Below are 23,560 nucleotides of genomic sequence, written 5' to 3'. Positions count from 1 at the left end.
ACATAGTAAGCTTTTAGTATTTTCTGTAGAAATAACCATCATCACTGATGGTGGCTCCAAGTTAGAGGAGTAAAGGTTAAACTGTATGACTTTCCCCAGTCCTCGTAACTTCTATATACCATCTGATCAAATGAATGATTATACCCTAGTTTTTAAAGAGGGTTTTTTTTTTTTTTTGATCAAATCCTAGGCATTTCACTTCATCTGTAAACATTTCAGTAGTGATCTCCAAAAGATAGTCTTTAAAAAAACAAATAATTATCTTAAAAAATTAACAGTGTTTACTTAATATGATAGATTTTTAATTAGTGTTCAAATTTCCAGTGTCTCATAAATACTAGAAACAGGATCCACAGAATGTCTCTGCCTTTTGGTGTTGATTGATACATCTCTCTTGCTCTCTCCCTCTTTTCTTCTCTCTCCTTTCCTTGAAGTTATTTGCTGAGCAATTTATTTGTCCTGTAATTTCCTGCAAGAGGTGCTAAGTGCATCTGCCTCAAGCATATTCCTTTGCCTGGGGTAGGGGAAATACTGCTTTATAAGTGACTGTGTGTCCTTCCATTAGGTAGCACGTGGTCTAAAGAGGGCCATTTTTATTAGGTTGTACATGAAAAGATTACATAAACAATCTGCCGTAGTAATCTTTAAGTTTTCTTCCTAAAGCAGGATACTTTCAAGATCTAAGCCTTCTACTTTAAGATAGATGTGCTTTGCAGGAAAAGCTGTGGTAGGGACCCCTTTTTGGCTGAGCTGTGGTTCTTTATTGTGCTTGAGAATCCTCTGTGAGGCTTGTTAAAAGTGTAGATTCCTGTGCCCAAAAAGATTCTGATTCAAAATCTCAGAGGAGACACTGGGAGGCCATGTACTTAATAGATTGATATCAGCGCAGGTGTTTTGTTGATCACAATTTGTAAAAGCAGGAGAAATATCACAGCATTTTCATCCTGTGTCTAGGGTTTGGTCTTTGCAGAGTTTATTTTACCTTCTTACACTGTATAAGGGGTGACCTGCCCTTCAGTGGTCAGTGTCTCACAGTCCTATTTTGGAACTTATTTATAATTGGCTTATTAAATTCTAACTCTTTATAAGTAAAGACCTGATTTTACTGTTCTATGTTATTTTAGTGAAGCAAAGTTCAGTAATATTAGAAACTTTATGGAAAACAGAAGAAAAGGAAAAGGAAACATTTATTGAAGAGGTCAAGATTTCATTTAGTCTTTTAGCAAAATAGTTCTCAAGACTAAGTGTATTCACTTACCTCATTATTCACACTTAGTCTTTTCCCTTTGCTCCATATTAATGACTGCCTAGACAACTGTTCAGAACAGGAGGAAAGTAGTAGTAGTCCCTGTTTGTCAGTAGCTAATTATTTTTTATCATGCCTGCCTATACAGAGAGAAAACTGATACAGCATAGCTGTAAAATTCAATCAAACAGATTACATCATATATTTGAATATTTGTTCATATTTTTGTGTTTGATATATATTTCATAGGTTTATATACATTCAGAATTATACAGAAAATTTTTTTCTTCTGAATGTAAATTTCTGCAAGTTCATAGGAGAAAACAATCTTAGACGCCATGACCAAAGTGAATCTTTCTGTCAGCCATAAAATAATTGCATAAATCTGTTCATTTGAGACAATATAATATGGACTTTTGCATATATTTTTAGAATCTAATTTGTTTTTAAGAAGAGGTATTTATGTATAAGAATTTCTCCTAAATATTTTTTCAAATTATTTTTTTTACTTAAATTATAGATATTTTACTATTATTACAAATGGATAATGCTATTCTTTGGAGACATTATTAGTTTCCAGAGGGACATATCTTCTAAAATCATTATATGGCCAGTGAAAACATAAGATTCAATGCATGAGTTCATGCAAGTATTTACTGAGCACCTAGTATGCCCCAGCTACTCTTCTGTTCTCTAAAGATACAGCAACCAATGAAACAGAAAAAAAAAAAGCAAACAAAAACAAAGCAAAACTGCCCTCTTGGAGCTTACAACATAGCAGGAAATGATATTTTGGGTAGTAAAAAATGATAAGGTTGAAAAACAGGTAGGAGAGGGAACAGGGATTTTTTGGGGGAATCAATGAAATTTTAGTTTGGGTTGTCTGGAAATGGCTCAATCAGAAGGTAACATTGAGTAGTGAACTGATTGAATTGAAAGGGTGAGCCTTTGAGCTATCTAGGAGAACATTCCTAGCAAAGAGAATGGTAAGTGCAAAGGTCCTTAGGTGAATATATGATTGATCTTTTGGGAAACAGAGTGAATAGAGTGGAGAGAGTAGTAGGAGAGGAGGTTAGAGTGGTAATAGTGTGCCTGGAAGTGAAAATTCATTTCATATTTAGGATCTTGGTTTGTTTTTTTTTTTTTTGCTGAAAGTGAGATTGAAAACCATTGAATGGGTTTGAGAAGGGGGGTGGTGCAAACTGACTAAGGGCCTTATCTGGACCCATTGCTAGCTTCTGCGGTAGAAACAGACTGAAGATGGGCAATATTGGAAGCAGGGGAGGTGTTTAGGAAGATTTTTACAGTAACCTGGATAAGAGATGGTGGCTTGGATCAGAGTACTTGTAGAGGTTGGGAGACATAGTTGGATTTTGATGTATTATAATAATATAGGTGACAGAATTTACTGATAGAATTTCATTTTACATCCAAGTTATAAGCCCAGTATTTAATTCATAAATCAATGTATAATTCTTTCAACTATAGAAAAGTAGGAGAGTTATATATGAAGCAGATGATTTAAATCTTAACTTTTTATATACTATGAAAGGTACTTTATCAAGGTAATTAAAATATTTGATGATGAATAAATAGTACTTCCTGATACATATTTATATTTTAATAGCAGGATAATTAAAACTCAATCCCACTATTTACTGAGTTAATTTTATCTTTTGTAAAGTATCTAGTTAAAAGCTTAATGTCTTATATCTTCTAACATTTGTAGTTAAAATAGAAGAGCTGGTTGTATAAAGTTAAGTGGAAGAAATATATTTATTTAATGTAATGTTTAATCATGTGAAGAGCTCAGATAATTTTTTTTTCTGAGATCTATCAGTAGAGGGCAGCAAAGTTTCAAGCAGTGTGTATTTAGGTTCCTGGGAGGCTGTGCAAACGAAAGCGAAACCTTTCCGGGTTTTTTTTGTTGCTCTTAAGAAGTTTGTTCTGGCTTGCTTTTTAATGAAGAGCTTTGGTAATATCACTTAAAAACCCTGTAGCTTTGCTTCAGATATTTAACCAACTGTTCCCTTAGGTGCTATAGATGCTTTCTTAATGATAGCATGTCTTTTTTTCTTTCTGTAATTTAGGGAGTACCAGGGCCAGGAAAATATGACATTAAGAGTCAATTTCAGAAGAATAAAAGTACAACATCAAATGTAAATGATGCATCACCTGCTTTTCTTTCCCAATCCCAGGTAATGTTCTACAGTTGTTTCACAGATAGAGGATAATAGATAAAAGGTGACACTAGCAACAAATTCAGTGGTGTTAGGGAGATTATAAAAAGAAAAGTGGTATATAAACTAACTGGGAACAGATATAATCTAGGCAAATCATATTGCCAAAAAATGTGGGTAAACTTAAATGACATAAGATTACAATATTAAGAATATTTCAGAGATTAGTATTCAAATTGTAATTTTTAGTAAACATTTTCTACTAAGCAAATTTGCATATGTGAAAGTTCAGTTTATCTTATAAGAAATTTACTCTGGGTTTTAAAATATACTTTGCTAACAAGTTTATGACTGGAAGGTGATCAAACCAGTCATGAAACATCATGAAACATCATGAAAAACACTGGGCTGGATGAAGCACAAGCTGGAATCAAGATTGCCGGGAGAAATATCAATAACCTCAGATATGCAGATGACACCACACTTATGGCAGAAAGCGAAGAAGAACTAAAGAGCTTCCTGATGAAAGTGAAAGAGGAGAGTGAAAAAGTTGGCTTGGAACCCAACATTCAGAAAACTAGGATCATGGCATCCGGTCCCATCATTTCATGGCAAATAAATGGGGAAACAGTGGAAACGGTGACAGACTATTTTTTTGGGCTCCAAAATCATTGCAGATAATGACTGCAGCCATAAAATTAAAAGACACTTACTTCTTGGAAGAAAAGGTATGACCAACATAGACAGCATATAAAAAAGCAGAGACATTACTTTGCCAACAAAGGTCCATCTAGTCAAGGCTATGGTTTTTTCCAGTAGTCATGTATGGATGTGAGAGTTGGACTATAAAGAAAGCTGAGCACTGAAGAATTGATGCTTTTGAACTGTGATGTTAGAGAAGACTCTAGAGAGTCCCTTGGACTGCAAGGAGATCCAACTAGTCCATCCTAAAGGAGATTAGTCCTGAATATTCATTAGAAGGACTGATGCTGAAGCTGAAGCTCCAATACTTTGGCCACCTGATGTGAATAACTGACTCATTGGAAAAGACCCTGATGCTGGGAAAGACTGAAGGCAGGAGGAGAAGGGGGCAACAGAGGGTGAGATGATTGGATGGCATCACTGACTTAATGGAAATGAGTTTTAGCAAAATCCAAAGATAGTGAAGGACAGGGAAGCCTGCTGTGCTGCAGTCTATGGAGTTTCAAAGAGTCAGACATGACTGAGTGAGTGAACAACAATGAATATTTGAAGTGTTAACATGTAATCTATGAGAATATGCCAGTCTTTTGGAGAAGGTTCTAAAGGCTTTCTGGAGCCTGGCCATAGGTCACATCTAAACTTGCCACTGGAGTGTTAGTGATGCAAGAGTCTATTTCACAGTAATCATTTTATATTCTCCAAGGTCTATATTTAGGGAACTTGAATTGAAGGTGTCTAAGCTATTTCTTTGGCAAGAACATTATAATACTAACAAACCTTTATAATGTGGATCAAGTAGTTGTGATATTTCTCCAGTTGTACTGTGTAAAACTCTGATTATCTTACTTAACTAGGGAAGGTCATTAACCTTTAGATGACTACATGTGACTACTTTGGTTTCATTGTACTTAAGAGACACCTCCTTGGAGAGAGGTAGATTGCAGGTATATTTTGGAGACATAATTAACATGACTTTTTAATGAGTTAATGTTGTGGTAAGGGACTAGAAAGAATCGAGAATGAATACTAGGTTTCTGCCTTGAGCAGCTTGATGGTACTTAAGGTACAACACAGAATGGATGTAGGGGAGTGAGATACTGTGTGTGCCTTTGATTTTTAAAAATCACATTTTTGCAACTAGAACTCTCAGTTTTTATGCTATTCTATTCATCTAATATATAGTCCTAATGTGACATCACTTGGCATCGATTATAATGTTTTAAATATATTTTTCAGAAATGAAAAGGAGTATGGTATCAGTTTTGCTTAAAGATGTGGAAGAGTTAAAACCAACAGGACTGCCTGCTAGGGTAGTGTTAGTGTTTAGTTGAATATGGATAGATTTATTAATGACTATGATTGAAAAAGCAATAATGCAATTAACTAGGTGGACTTAGAAGACAATTTTTGTTTTTTAGGAATAAAGGCACTATTATGTTTCTGGGATACTTATTTTAGTCATTGACTTAAGAAGTTGCTTGGTATTTTAGCTAAATGCATTGAATTTTCTTATATCTTCAACTAGTAATTTTTAAAACATAAGATTTTCTTTATACTAATGCTTCTCAACTTTTACTGCAAATTAGAATATTTTGGGAAATTTTAATACAAATCCAATTGCTTTCTTTCCTATCTCCCAGAGATTGATGGAGCTTGTCCAGAATAGGGCCCGGGCAGACATCAATTTTTTTTTTTTTTAAACTCATGAAGAAATGCAGCCAGGGTTGAACATTACCATTTAAAAATATTGTACTCAGCATTTAAATAATAAGATAGTATTTAGGAAGGCTTTGGAAATGTTTCTACATGGAAGGAGGCTAAAAGCAATATCTGAGCCTAGACTAGATGATGTATTGGATGGGAAAATTGTATTAGAGGTATAATTAGATCAACTGACAGATTTGGAATATGAATGGTAGATTAAGTAAAAGTCTTATATCATTGCTACATTTAAGAAAATACATGTAAGAAAATATCCCTATTTTTAGTAAATGCACACTAAAGTATTTAGGGAGAAAGGGCCACAACACAACATATGTAACTTTCCATTAAATAGTTCTGTATATGTGTGTGTGCTTGTGTGTGTGTGTGTGTGTGTGTGCGTGCGTAGAGACAGAGAGAGGGAGTAATGGACATACAAACAGAAAAACAGAAATAAAGTGGGCAAATGAAAAAAGTGAATGGCATATTAACAGTAGGTGAATCTGATAAACATGGCACAGGAATTTTCTATATTATTTTTATTTATAACTTTGAATATTCCAAATTTTAAATTAATTCTAAATAAAAAGTTAAAAAATAAATTATACAATACTATATTATATAAGATTTCATAGTTTACGTATAGATACATTTAATCAGTCAGTTCAGTTCAGTTGCTCAATCATGCCTGATTCTTTGTGACCCTATGGACTGCAGCATGCCAGGCTTCCCTGCCAATGAATATAGCTTATTATAAGTTTATAATATAATAAATTTAATATTATAAGGTAAAGTGATATATGAACCACTTGAATCTATAAGATTTTTTTCTTAAAGTAGCTAATATTGTTGTGTTAATTGAGTATACATATTCAGGAACTTTGTCAATTTGTACAGTTTTATTACATAGAAGAAACTGTATTTGATCATATAGATTTTATTTATTATCTTAACTTTCAGAATATCTTAAATGTGGAGATTGTCTATACACTATCATCTGAATCTCATAATGAGATGATTTCCTTTGAAAAGCCTTTCTGGCTTAGCAAAGTATATAATGCATTACTGTATTAATATACATATGATTTTACTAAAAGTATATATTTTATGTTTTGATAGGTACAAGATATTAATTCATATACATTTTCTTCACTCCATTAAGAAATAAATTAAATTCCAGATGTTATATTACTAAAAAGGCAGCTTTTAACTCATGAAATATCAAAATGTACCATTACTTTCTCACTGGCATATTTTCCTGTTCTTCGCTAGAGGTTTGTCCCTATGAAATCAATCACTCCAGCTCCTGGCACATACAATGAATCTCGAACTGCTTTCAAGCCCTTGAAGAAAACATTAGGATTGAAAAATACATCATTTGGTCAAAGTGCTGCTCGATTCATACAAGACTCTAAGACAGAGAAAATGCCAGGTTGGGAATTAATTCATATATATCCACTCTAACTTTATGTAACTTAATATTCTTAACAAGATGGATGCACCAGAAAGTACAATTTTTTGTTGTTGTTGTTCTGTGGGTTGTGTTGTTAAGTCAACATTTTTTTTAAGCATTGACTATACACTAAACCCAGATAAAAATAATGTGCAATTTTAGTAAGATTTTAATTTAACTTATCATATATATTAATTGTAATTTTCTATTGCTTTCCTTTTTTCAATAAAGATCCTAATTTTCTCTTGGTAGATGAACATATATAATATATTAACTATGTGGTCACTGCCAGTAATGTAACTTATGATATTCAGTTTTGTTAAAATTTTATTTTGGGGTATGTCCAATCATATGTTCTAGTATTCTCAGTGGGTGTTCTTGTATATATATATATAATATGTTATATATAATTATATACATATGGCAGAAAGTGAAGAAGAACTCAAGAGCCTCTTGATGAAGGTGAAAGAGGAGAGTGAAAAAGTTGGCTTAAAGCTCAATGTTCAGAAAACTAAGATCATGTCATCTGGTCTCATCACTTCACGGCAAATAGATGGGGAAACAGTGGAAACAGTGTCAGACTTTACTTTTTTGGGCTCCAGAATCACTGCTGATGGTGACTGCAGCCATGAAATTAAAAGATGCTTACTCCTTGGAAGGAAGGTTATGGCCAACCTAGATAGCATATTTAAAAGCAGAGACATTACTTTGCCAACAAAAGTCCGTCTAGTCAAGGCTATGGTTTTTCCAGTGGTCATGTATGGATGTGAGAGTTGGATGGTGAAGAAAGCTGAGCGCCGAAGAATTGATGCTTTTGAACTGTGGTGTTGGAGAAGACTCTTGAGAGTCCCTTGGACTGCAAGGAGATCCAATCAATCCATCCTAAAAGAGATCAATCCTGGGTGTTCATTGGAAGGCCTGATGTTGAAGCTGAAACTCCAATACTTTGGCCACCTTATGCGAAGGGTTGACTCATTGGAAAAGACCCTAATGCTGGGTAGGATTGGGGGCGGGAGGAGAAGTGGACGACAGAGGATGAGATGGTTGGATGGCATCACCGACTCGATGAACATGGGTTTGGGTAGACTCTGGGAGTTGGTGATGGACAGAGAGGCCTGGCGTGCTGCAATTCATGGGGTCGCAAAGAGTTGGACACGACTGAGCGACTGAACTGAACTGATATATAATTACTATATATAATATATGTTACATATTTAAATATATAGACATATACTAGATTACAGTGGGTAATCTTTATATATCTTAGAATGTAACACAAAAATAACATAGAGCTTCCCAGGTGGCTCAGTGGGTAAAGAATTCACCTTCAGTGCAGGAGACATGGGTTTGATCCCTGGGTTGGGAAGATCCCCTGGAGGAAGGCATGGTGACCAACTCTAGTATTCTTGCCTGGAGAATCCCGTGGACAAAGAAGCCTGGTGGGCTACAGTCCATGGGGTCACAGAGAATTGGAAACAACTGAAGTAACTGAGCACAACACACTAACATATATGTTGTCTGTTGCTGCATGACAAAGTTAGTGGCTTAAAAAAATACTTTTTCTATCATATCTCATTAATTTGTGGGATTTCTAGAAGGCAGAGTTCAGATGAGACTGTCATTCAGATTGTGTGCTTAGTTCCAGCATTGCTGCCCCAGGGTAGCTGATCTTTTGACATAGTAGCACAGGGCTCTGTGAGACCTGGTAGGATGCTGTAAGACTTCTTATGACTGACCCTCAGAATATCCCAGGAATCATTTCTGCTACAATCTATTAGTCAATCAAATGACCCTGGGTAGCCCATATTGAACAGAAGGACATGAAACTTTATCTCTCAATGACATGGATGGCAAAGAATTGGTAGCCATTTCTAAAATTTTATATAAATGGAATCATACATTATTTAGAATTTTGTCTATCATCTTTCACTTGGCGTGATGTTTTTGAGTTCATTCATGTTGTTGCATTTATTTTTTCTTTTTATTATTGAGTAGTATTCCATTGTTTGGGTGTAGCACATTTTGTTTATCTGCTCACCAGCTGATGGGCATTTGGTTTGTTTTCATCTCTCTTGGAGAAATAATTAAAAGTAGAATTTCTGGGTCATATGGTAAGTATAAGCTTAACTTTGTAAGAAGTTGACAAATTGTTTTTAAAAGTAGCAAAGCACTTTGCATTCCTGTCAGCAATATATGAGAAGTCTTTCTAAAAAAATTACCTCAAGTTACTCTGTTTATGAAGAAGACGTATATAAACAACAGAATACTGCTCAGCCATAAGAAGAGTGAACTTTTGCCATTTGCAGCAATATAGATCGACTTTGAAGATATTATGCTAAATGAAATGTCAGAGAAAAAAACTACAGTATAATATCATTTATTTGTGAAATCTAAAAAATACAACAAACTAGTGAATAAAACAAAAAAGAAGCAGACTCACAGATAAAGAGAACAAACTAGTGTTTACCAGTGAGGAGAGGGCAGAGGGGAGGAGTACAGCGGCAGGGATAAGTAAAAGGGTTATTATGAGATTATATGAAGTCAGGTGTGTGAAACTTTTGAAAACTTTAAAGCATTATAGAATTTAAAGACTCATTCAATAAATGCAATACAATAAAATAAATGGTAAAGTTACTAAGTTTAAAAGAATTAAAAAGGTGCTTATTATTATATATTCTTCATAATTCTAGGTCCTGGGTTTTATAATATCCAAAACAATACATTCATCGACAACTTTAGCAATACCTACTGGAAGAAACCAAAGAAAAGTGCATTTGGTTCTTCTGTTCCTCGGACTCTCTTCCTGGTTCAGAAGGAAGTTTTTACTACTCCTGGGCCTGCTGATTATAAGGTAATATGTGAATACCAAAATTATATTATTTATATCTCATATGAAGAATTTAGACTTTACAGAATTACCTGTGGTATATGCACCTCATTATTATAAGCCATACAATTATTATTAAAATTACTTACATGTGGTCAATTATGGCATAAGAACAAAAACTAATTTGGTTCCCAGCTGCATTTGTGACTTCTTTTTCAGAAATAGACTTACTTAGGATTGCCTGGTGGTTAGGTCGCCAGCTTTCACTACTGAAGGTGTGCAGGTGTGGGTTCAGTCCCTGGTAGGGAAGCTGTGATCTCACAAGCCATGTGGTACGGTTAAAAAAAAGAAGTCTTATTATTTACCTCTTTGAAGGTCTCATATGCTTTTGGCATTTGGAATTTTCCCAGACCAGATATCAAACCCATGCCCCTGCACTGGCAGGTGAATTCTTATCCACTGTACCTGCAGTGAATTCCACACTTCAGTTCAGTTCAGTTGCTCAGTTGTGTCTGACTCTTTGCAACCCCATGGACTGCAGCACACCAGGCCTCCCAGTCCATCACCAACTCCCGGAGTGTACTCAAACTCATGTCCTCTGAGTCAGTGATGCCATCCAACAATCTCATCCTCTGTCATCGCCTTCTTCTCCCACTTTCAATCTTTCCCAGCATCAGGGTCTTTTCCAGTGAGTCAGTTCTTCCCATCAGGTGGCCAAAGTATTGGAGTTTCAGCTTCAGTAACAGACCTTCCAATGAATATTCAGGACTGGTTTTTAGGATGGACTGGTTGGATCTCCTTGCAGTCCAAGGGACTCTCAAGAGTCTTCTAAAACACCACAGTTCAAAGGCATCAATTCTTCAGTGCTCAGCTTTCTTTATACTCCAACTCTCACATCCATACATGACTACTGGAAAAACCATAGCCTTGGCTAGATGGAACTTTGTTGGCAAAAATGTCTATGCTTTTTAATATGCTGTCTACGTTGGTCATACTTTCTTTTCCAAGGAGTAAGTGTCTTTTAATTTCATGGCTGCAGTCACTATCTGCAGTGATTTTGGAGCACAAAAAATAGTCTCTCACTGTTTCCACTGCTTCCTCATTTATTTGCCATGAAGTGATGGAACCAGATGCCATGATCTTAGTTTTCTGAATGTTGGGTTTTAAGCCACATTTTTCACTCTCCTCATTCACTTCATCAAGAGGCTCTTTAGTTCTTTGTTTTCTGCCATAAGGGTGGTGTCATCTGCATATCTGAGGTTACTGACATTTTTCCCGGTGATCTTGATTCCAGCTTGTGCTTCATCCATCCTGGCATTTCTCATGATGTACTCTGCATATAAGTTAAATAATCAGGGTGACAATATACAGCCTTGACGTACTCCTTTTCCTATTTGGAACCGGTTTGTTGTTCCATGTCCAGTTTTAACTGTTGCTTCTTGACCTGCATACAGATTTCTCAAGAGGCAGGTCAGGTGGTCTGGTATTCCCATCTCTTTCAGAATTTTCCACAGTTTATTGTGATCCACACAGTCAAAGCCTGTGGCATAGTCAATAAAGCAGAAGTAGGTGCTTTTCTGGAACTCTCTTGCTTTTTCGATGATCCAGCAGATATTGGCAATTTGATCTCTGGTTGCTCTGCCTTTTCTAAATCCAGCTTGAACATCTGGAAGTCATGGTTCATGTACAGTTGAATCCTGGGTTGGAGAATTTTGAGCATTACTTTGCTAGCATGTGAGATGAGTACAATTGTGTGGTAGTTTGAGCATTCTTTGACATTGCCTTTCTTTGGGATTGGAATGAAAACTGACCTTTTCTAGTCCTGTGGCCACTGCTGAGTTTTCCAAATTTACTGGCATATTGAGTACAGCACTTTCACAGCATAATCTTTTAGGATTTGAAATAATAGCTCAGCTGAAATTCCATCACCTTCACTAGCTTTGTTCATAGGGATGCTTCCTAAGGCCCACTTGACTTCACATTCCAGGATGTCTGGCTCTAGGTGAGTGATCAGAGGATCATGATTATCTGGGTCATGAAGATCTTTTTTGTATAGTTCTTCTGTGTGTTCTCGCTACCTCTTCTTAATATCTTCTGCTTCTGTTAGATCCATACCTTTTCTGTCCTTTATTGTGCCCATATTTGCATGAAGTGTTCCCTTGGTATCTCTAATTTTCTTGAAGAGATCTCTAGTCTTCCCCATTCTATTGTTTTGCTCTATTTCTTTGCACTGATCACTGAGGAAGGCTTTCTTATCTCTCCTTGCTGTTCTTTGGAATTCTGCATTCAAATGGGAATATCCATCCTTTTCTCCTTTGCTTTTCACTTCTCTTCTTTTCACTGCTATTTGTAAGGCCTCCTCGGACAGCCATTTTGTTTTTTTGCATTTCTTTTTCTTGGGTATGGTCTTGATCCCTGTCTCCTGTACAATGTCATGAACCTTTTTCCATAGTTCATCAGGCATTCTGTCTATCAGATCTAGTCCCTTAAGTCTATTTCTTACTTCCACTGTATAATCGTTAGGGATTTGATTTATGTCATACTTGAATGGTCTAGTGGTTTTCCCTACTTTCTTCAATTTAAGTCTGAATTTGGCAATAAGGAGTTCTTGATCTGAGCCACAGTCAGCTCCCGGTCTTGTTTTTGCTGATGGCAGAGAGCTTCTTCATCTTTGGCTGCAAATATATAATTAGTCTGATTTTGGTATTGACCATCTAGTAATGTCCATGTTAGAGTCTTCTTTTGTGTTGTTGGAAGAGGGTGTTTGCTATGACCAGTTTTGCTTGGCAAAACTCTATTAACCTTTGCCCTGCTTCATTCTGTACTCCAAGGCCAAATTTGCCCGTTACTTCAGGTTTTTCTTGACTTCCTACTTTGCATTCCTGTCCCCTATAATGAAAAGGACATCTTTTTTGCATGTTAATTCTAGAAGGCTTTGTAGGTCTTCATAGAACCATTCAACTTCAGCTTCTTCAGCATTACTGGTTGGGGCATAGACTTGGATTAGTGTGATACTGAATGGTTTGCCTTGAAAACAAACAGAGATCATTCTGTCATTTTTGAGACTGCATCCAAATACTTCATTTCAGACTCTTTTGTTGACTATGATGGCTACTCCATTTTTTCTCAGGGATTCTTGCCCACAGTAGTAGCTATAATGGTCATCTGAGTTAAATTCCCCCATTCCAGTCCATTTTAGTTTGCTGATTCCTAAAATGTCGACGTTCACTCTTGCCATCTCCTGTTTGACCACTTCCAATTTGCCTTGATTCATGGACCTAACACCCAAGGTTCCTATGCAATATTGCTCTTTAGAGCATCTGACCTTGCTTCCATCATCAGTCACATCCACAACTGGGTGTTCCTTTTGCTTTGGTTCCATCTCTTCATTCTTTCTGGAGTTATTTCTCCACTGATCTCTGATAGCATATTGGGCACCTACCGACCTGGGGAGTTCATCTTTCAGTGTCCTATCTTTTTGCCTTTTCATACTATTCATGGGGTTCTCAAGGCAGGAATACTGAAGTGGTTTGCCATTCCCTTCTCCAGTGGACCACATTCTGTCAGAAATCTCCACCATGACCCATCTGTCATGGGTGGCATAGCTCATAGTTTCACTGAGTTAGACAAGGCTGTGATCCATGTGATTAGATAGGTTAGTTTTCTGTGATTGTAGTTTTCAATCTGTCTGACCTCTGATGGAGGATAAGAGGCTTATGGACAGTAAAGGACAGAAATGGTATGGACCTAACAGAAGCAGAAGATATTAAGAAGAGGTGGCAAGAATACACAGAAGAACTAAACAAAGAAGATCTTCACGACCCACGTGATCATGATGGTGTGATCACTCAACTTGAGCCAGACATCTTGGAATGTGAAGTGAAGTGGGCCTTAGGAAGCATCACTACAAACAAAGCTAGTGGAGGTGATGGAATTCCAGCTGAGCTATTATTTCAAATCCTAAAATATGATAATGTGAAAGTGCTGCACTCAATATGCCAGCAAATTTGGAAAACTCAGCAGTGGCCACAGGACTAGAAAAGGGCAGTTTTCGTCTCCATCCTAAAGAATGACAATGCCAAAGAATGCTCAGACTACCTCACAATTGCACTCATCTCACATGCTAGTAAAGTAATGCTCAAAATTCCCCAAGCCAGACTTCAACAATACATGAACCGTGAACTTCCAGATGTTCAAGCTGGATTTAGAAAAGGCAGAGCAACCAGAGATTAAATTGCCAACATCCACTGGATCATTGAAAAAGCAAAAAAGTTCCAGGAAAACATCCATTTCTACTTTATTGACTATGCCAGAGCCTTTGACTGTGTGGATCACAATAAACTGTGGAAAATTCTGAAAGAGATGGGAATACCAGACCACCTGACCTGCCTCTTGAAAAATCTGTATGCAGGTCAAGAAGCAACAGTTGGAACTGGACATGGAACAACAGACTGGTTCCAAATTCAGAAAGGAATACGTCAAGGCTGTATATTGTCACCCTGCTTTTTAACTTATATGCTGAGTGCATGATGAGAAACACCTGGCTGGATGAAGCAGAATCTGGAATCAAGATCTCCAGAAGAAATATCAATAACCTCAGATATGCAGGCGACTCCACCCTTATTGCAGAAAGTGAAGAAGCGCTAAACAGCCTCTTGATGAATGTGAAAGAGGAGAGTGAAAAAGTTGGCTTAAAGCTCAACATTCAAAAAACAAAGATCATTGCATCTGGTCCCATCACTTCATGGCAAATAGATGGGGAAACAGTGGAAACAGTGGCAGACTTTATTTTTTGTGCTCCAAAATCGCTACAGATGGTGACTGCAGCCATGAAATAAAAAGACATTTACTCATTGGAAGAAAAGGTATGACTAATGTAGACAGCTTATTAAAAAGCAGAGACATTACTTTGCCAACAAAGGTCTGTCTAGTCAAGGCTATGGTTTTTCCAGTAACGTATGGATGTGAGAGTTGGACTTTCTAAGTCCAACTTAGAGAGTTGGACTTTTTAAGAAAGCTGAGTGCCAAAGAATTGATGCTTTTGAACTGTGGTGTTGGAGAAGACTCTTGAGAGTCCCTTGGACTGCAAGGAGATCCAACCAATCCATCCTAAAGGAAATCAGTCCTGAATGTTCATTGGAAGGACTGATATTGAAGCTGAAAGTCAAATACTTTGGCTCCCTGATGCAAAGAGCTGACTTATTTGAAAATATCCTGATGCTGGGAAAGATTGAAGGCAGGAGGAGAAGAGGATGACAGAGGACGAGATGGTAGATGGCATCATCAACTCAATGGATATGAGTTTGAGTAAATTCCGGGAGTTGGTGATGGACAGGCAGGCCTGGCGTGCTGCAGTCCAAAATGTTGGACATGACTGAGTGACTAAACTGCACTGATAACTATATTCTATATGTTCAGGAAGGTAGCGGAAAGATAGAACATATTATGTAGAGAAATGTCACAAATGAAGAGCCACAAATTGAAGTTCATGAAATGGGAAGTATACCACATGAAAATAAGTACACTCTGACTAACAGCAATTTATCCAGTTTAGACAAAAAGATTAGTTAATGTCAAGACAGTAATACAAACTACCTCAAATGAAATACAGTGAGAAAAAAAGACAAAAAAGTAATGAATAAAATATCAGTGAACCATAGATATATTTGAAGTGGCCTAAATGTGTAACTAGAATCCTTGAAGGGAAAGAAGGAGTGAATGAAGCACAACAAATAATTTTAAGAAATAATATGGCTGAAAATTTCCAAATTTTGATGAGATCTAAAACCACATATTCATAAAGTTCAACAAACTCATAGCAAAAAGGCATCAAAGGACGATTCCAAGGCAAATTACAATCAAATTGAATAAAATGGTAACAAAGAAAAAAATTCTTGAAAACAACCAGATGATAAGTAAACCTGAGGTTAAGAGGGATGAAGTTAAAAATGACACTACATTTCAGGTTGGAAATGATGCAAGTCAGAAGACAGCAGTGCAACATCTTTAAAGTATTGAAAGTAAACAGTTGTTAGCCTGTAATTCAATTGCAGGCTCAAATACCTTGCAAAAATGAAGACAAAGTGAAAAGCTTTTCTAAAAACTTCCATGTATAAAATACATGGAAATGTAATGCACAGCCAATGCAGGAGATATAAGAGATGTGGGTTTGATCCCTGGGTATATCCCCTGAAGGAAGAAAGAGCAATCCATTCTAGCCTTCTTGCCTGGAGAATCCCCATGGATAGAGGAACCTCACACGCTACAGTCCATAAGCTTGCAAAGAGTCAGACACGACTGGAGCAACTTAGCATGCATATACGTACTATACTGAATATTTGAAAGTTGTTATGTAAATCTTACAAGTTCTCATTGCACAAAAAACTTTGTGGTGATGGATGTTAACTTGACATTGTGATGACCATTTGCAATATGTACAAGTATCAAACTATTATGTTGTACACCTGAAGCTAATATAATGTTGTATGTCAACTCTACCTCTATAAAAAAGAAGACCTTTTCATATATATGAAAGCTGAAATACTTACCCACAAAAGTGTAAGAAATGTTAAAGAAAGTCCTCCAGGCAGAAAAAATGTTACCCAATAAAATCTGGATCTTTATGAAGTAATGCAGAGTATAAAAGATACTTGTATGGGTAAATATAAAAGTTTTGTTTGATTTCTCATTTCATTGAAAGCAAAAATTTTTCATTTTTTGATTTGCTGACAGTTTACCTCTGTAGAAAGAAGTGGAAGCCAATAGAGGAACTCTTATTCTAGGCTTAATTTTGATTAAATAGAGGAGAACTCATTTATGAAATAGAAGGGAAGAATAATTTTATAAATAGGGGTCATGTTATTTAAAAGTTAAGAATTGTCAAAGAAAGAGATTCTGGACATTGTTAGATATGTACAAGAAATACAGAAAATCCCTGTTTCAAAATGATCAGCAGAAAACAAAAAATGTTCCTAAGATAAGAGATGATACAAATAAAATTAGCCCATCAGAAACCACTCTTATGAGTAAAAATTCTGACAATGCAGTTTGCTGCACGTTAAACTTTTAAAAAATTAATTATTTTACATATAACCACTCTTTTTTAGATTTCCTGCCTGTTTAGGTCAACACAGAGCATTGAGTACAGTTTCCTGTGCTATACAGTATGTTTTCATTAGTAACCTATTTTATACATAATAGTGTGTGTATATATATGTATATATATAATATATATCAGTTCAGTTCAGTTGCTCAGTCATGTCTGACTCTTTGCGACCCCATGAATTGTAGCACGCCGGGCCTCCCTGTCCATCACCAACTCCCGGAGTTCACCCAAACCCATGCCCATCGAGTTGATGATGCCATCCAACCATCTCATCCTTTGTCGTCCCCTTCTCCTCCTGCCCCCAATCCTTCCCAGCATTAGGGTCTTTTCCAATGAGTCAACTCTTCGCATGAGGTGGCCAAAGTATTGGAGTTTCAGCTTCAACATCAGACCTTCCAGTGAACACCCAGGACTGATCTCCTTTAGGATGGACTGGTTGGATCTCCTTGCAGTCCAAGGGACTCTCAAGAGTCTTCTCCAACACCACAGTTCAAAAGCATCAATTCTGTGGTGCTGAGCTTTCTTCACTGTCCAACTCTCACATCCATACATGACCACTGGAAAAACCATAGCCTTGACTAGACGGACTTTTGTTGGCAAAGTAATGTCTCTGCTTTTAAATATGCTATCTAGGTTGGTCATAACCTTCCTTCCAAGGAGTAAGCATCTTTTAATTTCATGGCTGCAATCACCATCAGCAGTGATTTTGGAGCCCCCCAAAATATACATATATATATATATATATATATATATATAATATGTATATATTGCTCTGTGGTGAAGAATCCACCTACCAATGCAGGAGACAGGGGTTTGATCCCTGGGTTAGGAAGATCCCCTGGAAAAGGAAATGGCAACCTACTCCAGTATTTGTGCCTGGAAAATCCCATAGACAGAAGAGCCTGGTGGGCTATATTCCATGGGGTTGCAAAAGAGTCGAATGTGACTTAGTGACTGAACAACAGTGTATATATGTTGACTCTAACCTTCCAACTCATCGCCGCTCCCCTCTTCCCTTGGTATACGTAGTTTGTTTTCGAAGTCTGTGTCTGTATTTCTGCTTTGGGAATAAGTTCACCTGTACCATTTTTCTAGATTCCACATATGAGTGATATTATATGATATTTTTCTCTTTCTTCATTCAGAGTTCATGTTTAAAAAGACATCTTAATGTATGTATATATAATTATTCATTTTTCTCATCACTGCAGAAGTTGAGAAAGCTTAAAAGAATGCATATATGGAAAAGTTAAAGTAGCTAAAAATTCAGGTGGAAAATATGGAAAGAATAGATATGTGGATATTCTGTACATAGAATATAAACAGAAGTTAAACTTTGGGGAAGTTTGAACATAGTTGTCAGATCATCAAAGGGCATTTACAGAACTTTGCAACTATGTCTATCCTATAGTACACACTCAGGAAGTAATAATTGAATAAATGAATACAACAGAGAAGCATAGAAATATGATCTAGGAAGCTTAAAGAGAAGAACAATTGATTGTAAAAATTGATAAAGAAAATTAAAATGGGGACTTCCCTGGTGGTCCAATGGCTAAGAATCTGTGCTCCCAGAATCCTGTAGGGTAGGGTAGATGATATAGGGATAGCAGAGCCACTGAATTACTGAACCAGATTGGATTCTTCAATCAATAGGGGCAAATGATTTTCAACACAGAAAGTATGGAGCACACATAGTTGGAAATTGAATGTTAAATACTTAGTGTATAATATAGGGACTTTAAGTGGTATTATCTTCTAATAGAAAGATTTCACATTTTTCTCTGCAAAACAGAAGTCAATGGAGATCACCTTAATCTAATCATGGTTTGTGTTACTTACAGTTTTTCCAGACTTAGTTTACCTCGTGTGTTCATTGTATAAAGTATTGTCCCCTGGGGGTTTCAACTGTGAGCCTGATGTGTTTGACCACTCCCACTCCCATGTTCTGACTTCTAGTATTTAATGACTCTGCATTTCAGAGTTTTAGCTTAGATTTTTAGCATTATCTTGCTTCTTATCCCCTTGCTAACAGCTTAAGGGGAAAACAAATCATGTGTTTTGAGGCACTTCAATTCCAGTTTTGTCATGTGGCCCAACAAGACCATAATAAACTTATTTTCTAGCTCCTTAATAGCAGCCCTCTGCCAGATCTAAATCCAGATTCTTTCTGTTCTGTTATCAGCAATTATCCCAGGAAAAAAAAAGAACCTGCAGATTGATAGATAACCTTTCAGAGATTCTGTCCTCTTCAGAATCTTACCCCTCTTGTCTGTGCTGACAACTCCTAGATTTGGAAGCATTCACCACCCTGTGAAGACTTAAAAATATATATTTTATCTGGGTTTATAACAAATACATCATACTTATAACATATAAAAAATCAGTTTTATTTTGTTATATTTTATATGGATTAATTTGGTAAAAATACAGTGTTCTGCAAACTACATTCCCTCTAAAGCCAAAGTCATCCAATGAGTAATACATTCTTTGAGCTTGTTAATTTCTACTTTAAACAGTAAAAATTGCAAAATGCTTTTGAACCTATGTCATAATTTCTAATACCACAAACATGATAATAATACAATTATTATGATAGTGGATTGTTTTTCAGTTTCAATAAATTTAAAAATCACATGAAATAATAATGCTGGCTCAGATGCTCTGTTTGAAGGATTTCACATCTCTACAAGATGTAAAGTGTGATTTTTCTGTTTTTGAAAGTGACAGAACTACCTATTTATTTTTGAGTGACTATGCTGGAATAAAACATGAAGTAAAGAATGTAGAGGCACCAGCTTCAGCATAGTGAAGCATATAGTTTCAAAGATACAGTGAGAGGTGGATTTTTTAGTAGATCAATGTTCCTGAAAAAATGAGCAGAGAAAGAAATATCTAACTATTGTACTAGGTGTTAAATTCTGAAGTATTAAATACAAATATAAAATTCTGAAATAAAAACAGTGAAGTGGATAAAAACAGGAAAATAAATCCTCACCTTTTTGTATATAAAAAGAATGTTACTGTTGGTTATATGATTTAAATTATTAAATGAATACAAATGACTGAATTGTATAATAAATTAGGAGTATAATATCATGAGCATTAACTAATTGCTAATTAAAATTTTAGATTATCATCTTCCTCTTGCCTATTAATTTGCATCTTCAATGCATATAAGGAATTATAATATTTAACAAAGTGTGGATCATTTTACTAGAAAATTTGTTAATCCAGGATTGCCACATGATCAATTTAAATAGTTATTGTTAATGTATTTCTAGTTCATGTATTAATAATCAGGTAGTAACAAATAATACTATATAATTGACCAAATATCTTATATGTTATTGATATTACAACCAGTTATGAATCAGGACAAGAATTGGTTCTGAATTTAACATTAGAGTGTAGCTAATAAAGTCAAAGAGTTAGTTGCTCAGTCATGTCCAGCTCCAGAGAAGGCAATGGCACCCCACTCCAGTACTCTTGCCTGGAAAATTCCATGGACGGAGGAGCCTGGTAGGCTACAGTCCATGGGGTCGCTGAGTCAGACACGACTGAGCGACTTCACTTTCACTTTTCCCTTTCATGCACTGGAGAAGGAAATGGCAACCCACTCCAGTATTCTTGCCTGGAGAATCCCAGGGATGGCGGAGCCTGATGGGCTGCCGTCTATGGGGTCGCACAGAGTTGGACACGACTGAAGCGACTTAGCAGCATGTCCAACTTTTTGCGACCCCATGGACTGTATAGCCTACCAAGCTCTCTGTCCTTGGGATTCTCCAGGCAAGAATACTGGAGTGGGTTGCCATTCCCTTCTCCAGGGGATCTTCCTGACCACGCTGGTATTCTTGCCTAGAGAATTCCATGGACAGAGGAGTCTGGTGGGCTACAGTCCATGGGGTTGCAAAGGGTCGGACACGACTGAGCAGCTAACACTTCCACTTTATTAGCCATACTCTAATGTTAAATTCAGAATCAATCCGTGTCCTGATTCATAATTAACAGGTTGTAATTTGCCCCTAAATATGTTTCCTAGAGGTTCATATAATCAACCCTTTTCCCATTTTAATGTTTCATTGTTAAAATCTTTTACTATATTCCATTTAAAATGTTTAAAAAATAAATATATGTCTCTTTAGTGATAGCCATATTTTAAAAAAATTACTTTTTAAATTTAAATTTATTTATTGCTTAATTTAAGGATAATTGCTTTACAGAATTTTGTTGTATAAGCTTATTGTAGAGTTCTTTATTGTGCCCCTTGTATTGAGAAGAATAAGCGATATATACCTCTTCTTAAAACTCAGCAGTGGCCACAGGACTGGAAAAGGTCAGTTTTCATTCCAATCCCAAAGAAAGGCAATGCCAAAGAATGCTCAAACTACTGCACAATTGCACTCATCTCACATGCCAGTAAAGTCATGCTCAAAATTCTCCAAGCCAGGCTTCAGCAATACGTGAATCGTGAGCTTCCAGATGTTCAAGCTGGTTTTAGAAAAGGCAGAGGAACCAGAGATCAAATTGCCAATATCCTCTGGATCATCGAAAAAGCAAGAGAGTTCCAGAAAAACATCTATTTCTGCTTTATTGACTATGCCAAAGCCTTTGACTGTGTGGATCACAATAAACTATGGAAAATTCTGAAAGAGATGGGAATGCCATACCATCTGACCTGCCTCTTGAGAAACCTGTATGCAGGTCAGGAAGCAACAGTTAGAACTGGACATGGAACAACAGACTGGTTCCAAAAAGGAAGAGGAGTATGTCAAGGCTGTATATTGTCACCCTGTTTATTTAACTTATATGCAGAGTAAATCATGGGAAACGCTGGGCTGGATGAAGCACAAGCTGGAATCAAGATTGCAGGGAGAAATATCAATATCCTCAGATATGCAGATGACACCACCCTTATGGCAGAAAGTGAAGAGGAACTAAAAAGCCTCTTGATGAAAGTGAAAGAGGAGAGTGAAAAAGTTGGCTTAAAACTCAACATTCAGAAAACTAAGATCATGGCATCTGGTCCCATCAGTTCGTGGCAGATAGATGGGGAAACAGTGGAAACAGTGTCAGACTTTATTTTTTTGGATCACCAAAATCACTACAAATGGTGATTGCAGCCATGAAATTAAAAGACGCTTACTCCTTGGAAGAAAAGTTATGACCAACCTAGATAGCATATTAAAAAGCAGAGACGTTACTTTGTCAACAAAGGTCTGTCTAGTCAAGGCTATTGTTTGTCCAGTGGTCATGTATGGATGTGAGAGTTGGACTGTGAAGAAAGCTGAACGCCGAAGAATTGACGCTTTTGAACTGTGATGTTGGAGAAGACTCTTGAGAGTCCTTTGGACTGCAAGGAGATCCAATCAGTCCATCCTAAAGGAGATCAGTCCTGGGTGTTCACTGGAAGGACTGATGTTGAAGTTGAAACTTCAATGCTTTGGCTACCTCATGTGAAGAGTTCACTCATTGGTAAATACCCTGACGCTGGGAAGGATTGGGGGCAGGAGGAGAAGGGGACGACAGAGGATGAGATGGCTGGATGACATCACCGACTCGATGGACATGAGTTTGGGTAAACTCCGGGAGTTGGTGATGGACAGAGAGACCTGGCGTGCTGCAATTCATGGGATCGCAAAGAGTTGGACACAACTGAGCGACTGAACTGAACTGAACTGTACTGAACCTCTTCTTTCAACATGTTTTTTATTTTTGGAATTCACAAGTCCCTGAAATTTCTGATGAACTACCCAACTTGACTAACCGATATGCTGCTTTCTTGTCAAGAACAGAAAGAACTACTAAAGTATCAGATATGGTAAGAACACTTTTCTAACCAAATGTATATGTAATTTAGGAATTGTGAGGAGACTAGGAGTTATATTAGGACCTGAGGGTGGTACCTGGTGGCCTGCTGTAACATCTTCAGCTAGTGTGAAACTTCTATATTTTTAAAGTTCAGTGGAATTCTTGAAGTTAATCAGAAGTCTAGCATTGCTCCATGAGAAAATATTATGTGCAATATTTCCTTTAGGGTCAGAGAGAATCCATTCTTAGGACAAATAGGAAAATTCAACTTGTACGTGAAGTGGAAGATTTACTTTACATTCAAATCAGTTTACTCATAAGTGCAAATATTTACCCTTTTCAGTTTGAATCTCTCTTGAAACTTAAGGCTCTTTGAGCAACAATTTTTATCCCTGTTAATCTGTATTTTAAATTGTGTTGATGTGAACTTTGCTACCTGAATTTCCCTTTTTTAAATAAACAGCTAATATTGAATAAATTGAAATAAGGAAGCATGTGAAATTTTAAACTATATACTTAACTAATTCATTCAAAT

The 23,560-nt window shown here is 36.5% G+C and overlaps 1 protein-coding gene across 9 annotated transcripts in view; it reads left to right on the top strand.

The window, feature by feature from the left end:
- The window catches only part of STPG2 (sperm tail PG-rich repeat containing 2), a 601,931-nt gene that overhangs the window by 118,595 nt on the left and 459,776 nt on the right, over positions 1–23,560 (top strand). For 5 of the 9 annotated variants that reach the window (XR_014083523.1, XM_081595770.1, XM_081595799.1 and 2 more), the window contains exons 8-10: positions 3,337–3,444; positions 7,102–7,261; positions 9,973–10,133. Coding sequence is in view for 5 of the 9 variants with exons in the window: in XM_081595770.1 (XP_081451896.1) it covers positions 3,337–3,444; positions 7,102–7,261; positions 9,973–10,133 (429 nt within the window). In the remaining 4 variants the exon portion in view is untranslated. Of the gene's footprint in view, positions 1–3,336; positions 3,445–7,101; positions 7,262–9,972; positions 10,141–22,943; positions 23,036–23,560 lie in introns of all 9 variants that reach the window. The other 4 variants (XR_014083528.1, XR_014083529.1, XR_014083524.1 and 1 more) reach the window with 2 other exon arrangements.

The sequence above is a fragment of the Giraffa tippelskirchi genome, chromosome 1 (assembly GCF_054371585.1).
Source record: "Giraffa tippelskirchi isolate mGirTip1 chromosome 1, T2T-mGirTip1v1.2.pri, whole genome shotgun sequence".
Lineage (NCBI taxonomy): Eukaryota > Metazoa > Chordata > Mammalia > Artiodactyla > Giraffidae > Giraffa > Giraffa tippelskirchi.
The sequence above is the reverse complement of the archived record's forward strand: the minus strand, read 5'-3'. Positions and strand labels throughout refer to the sequence as shown.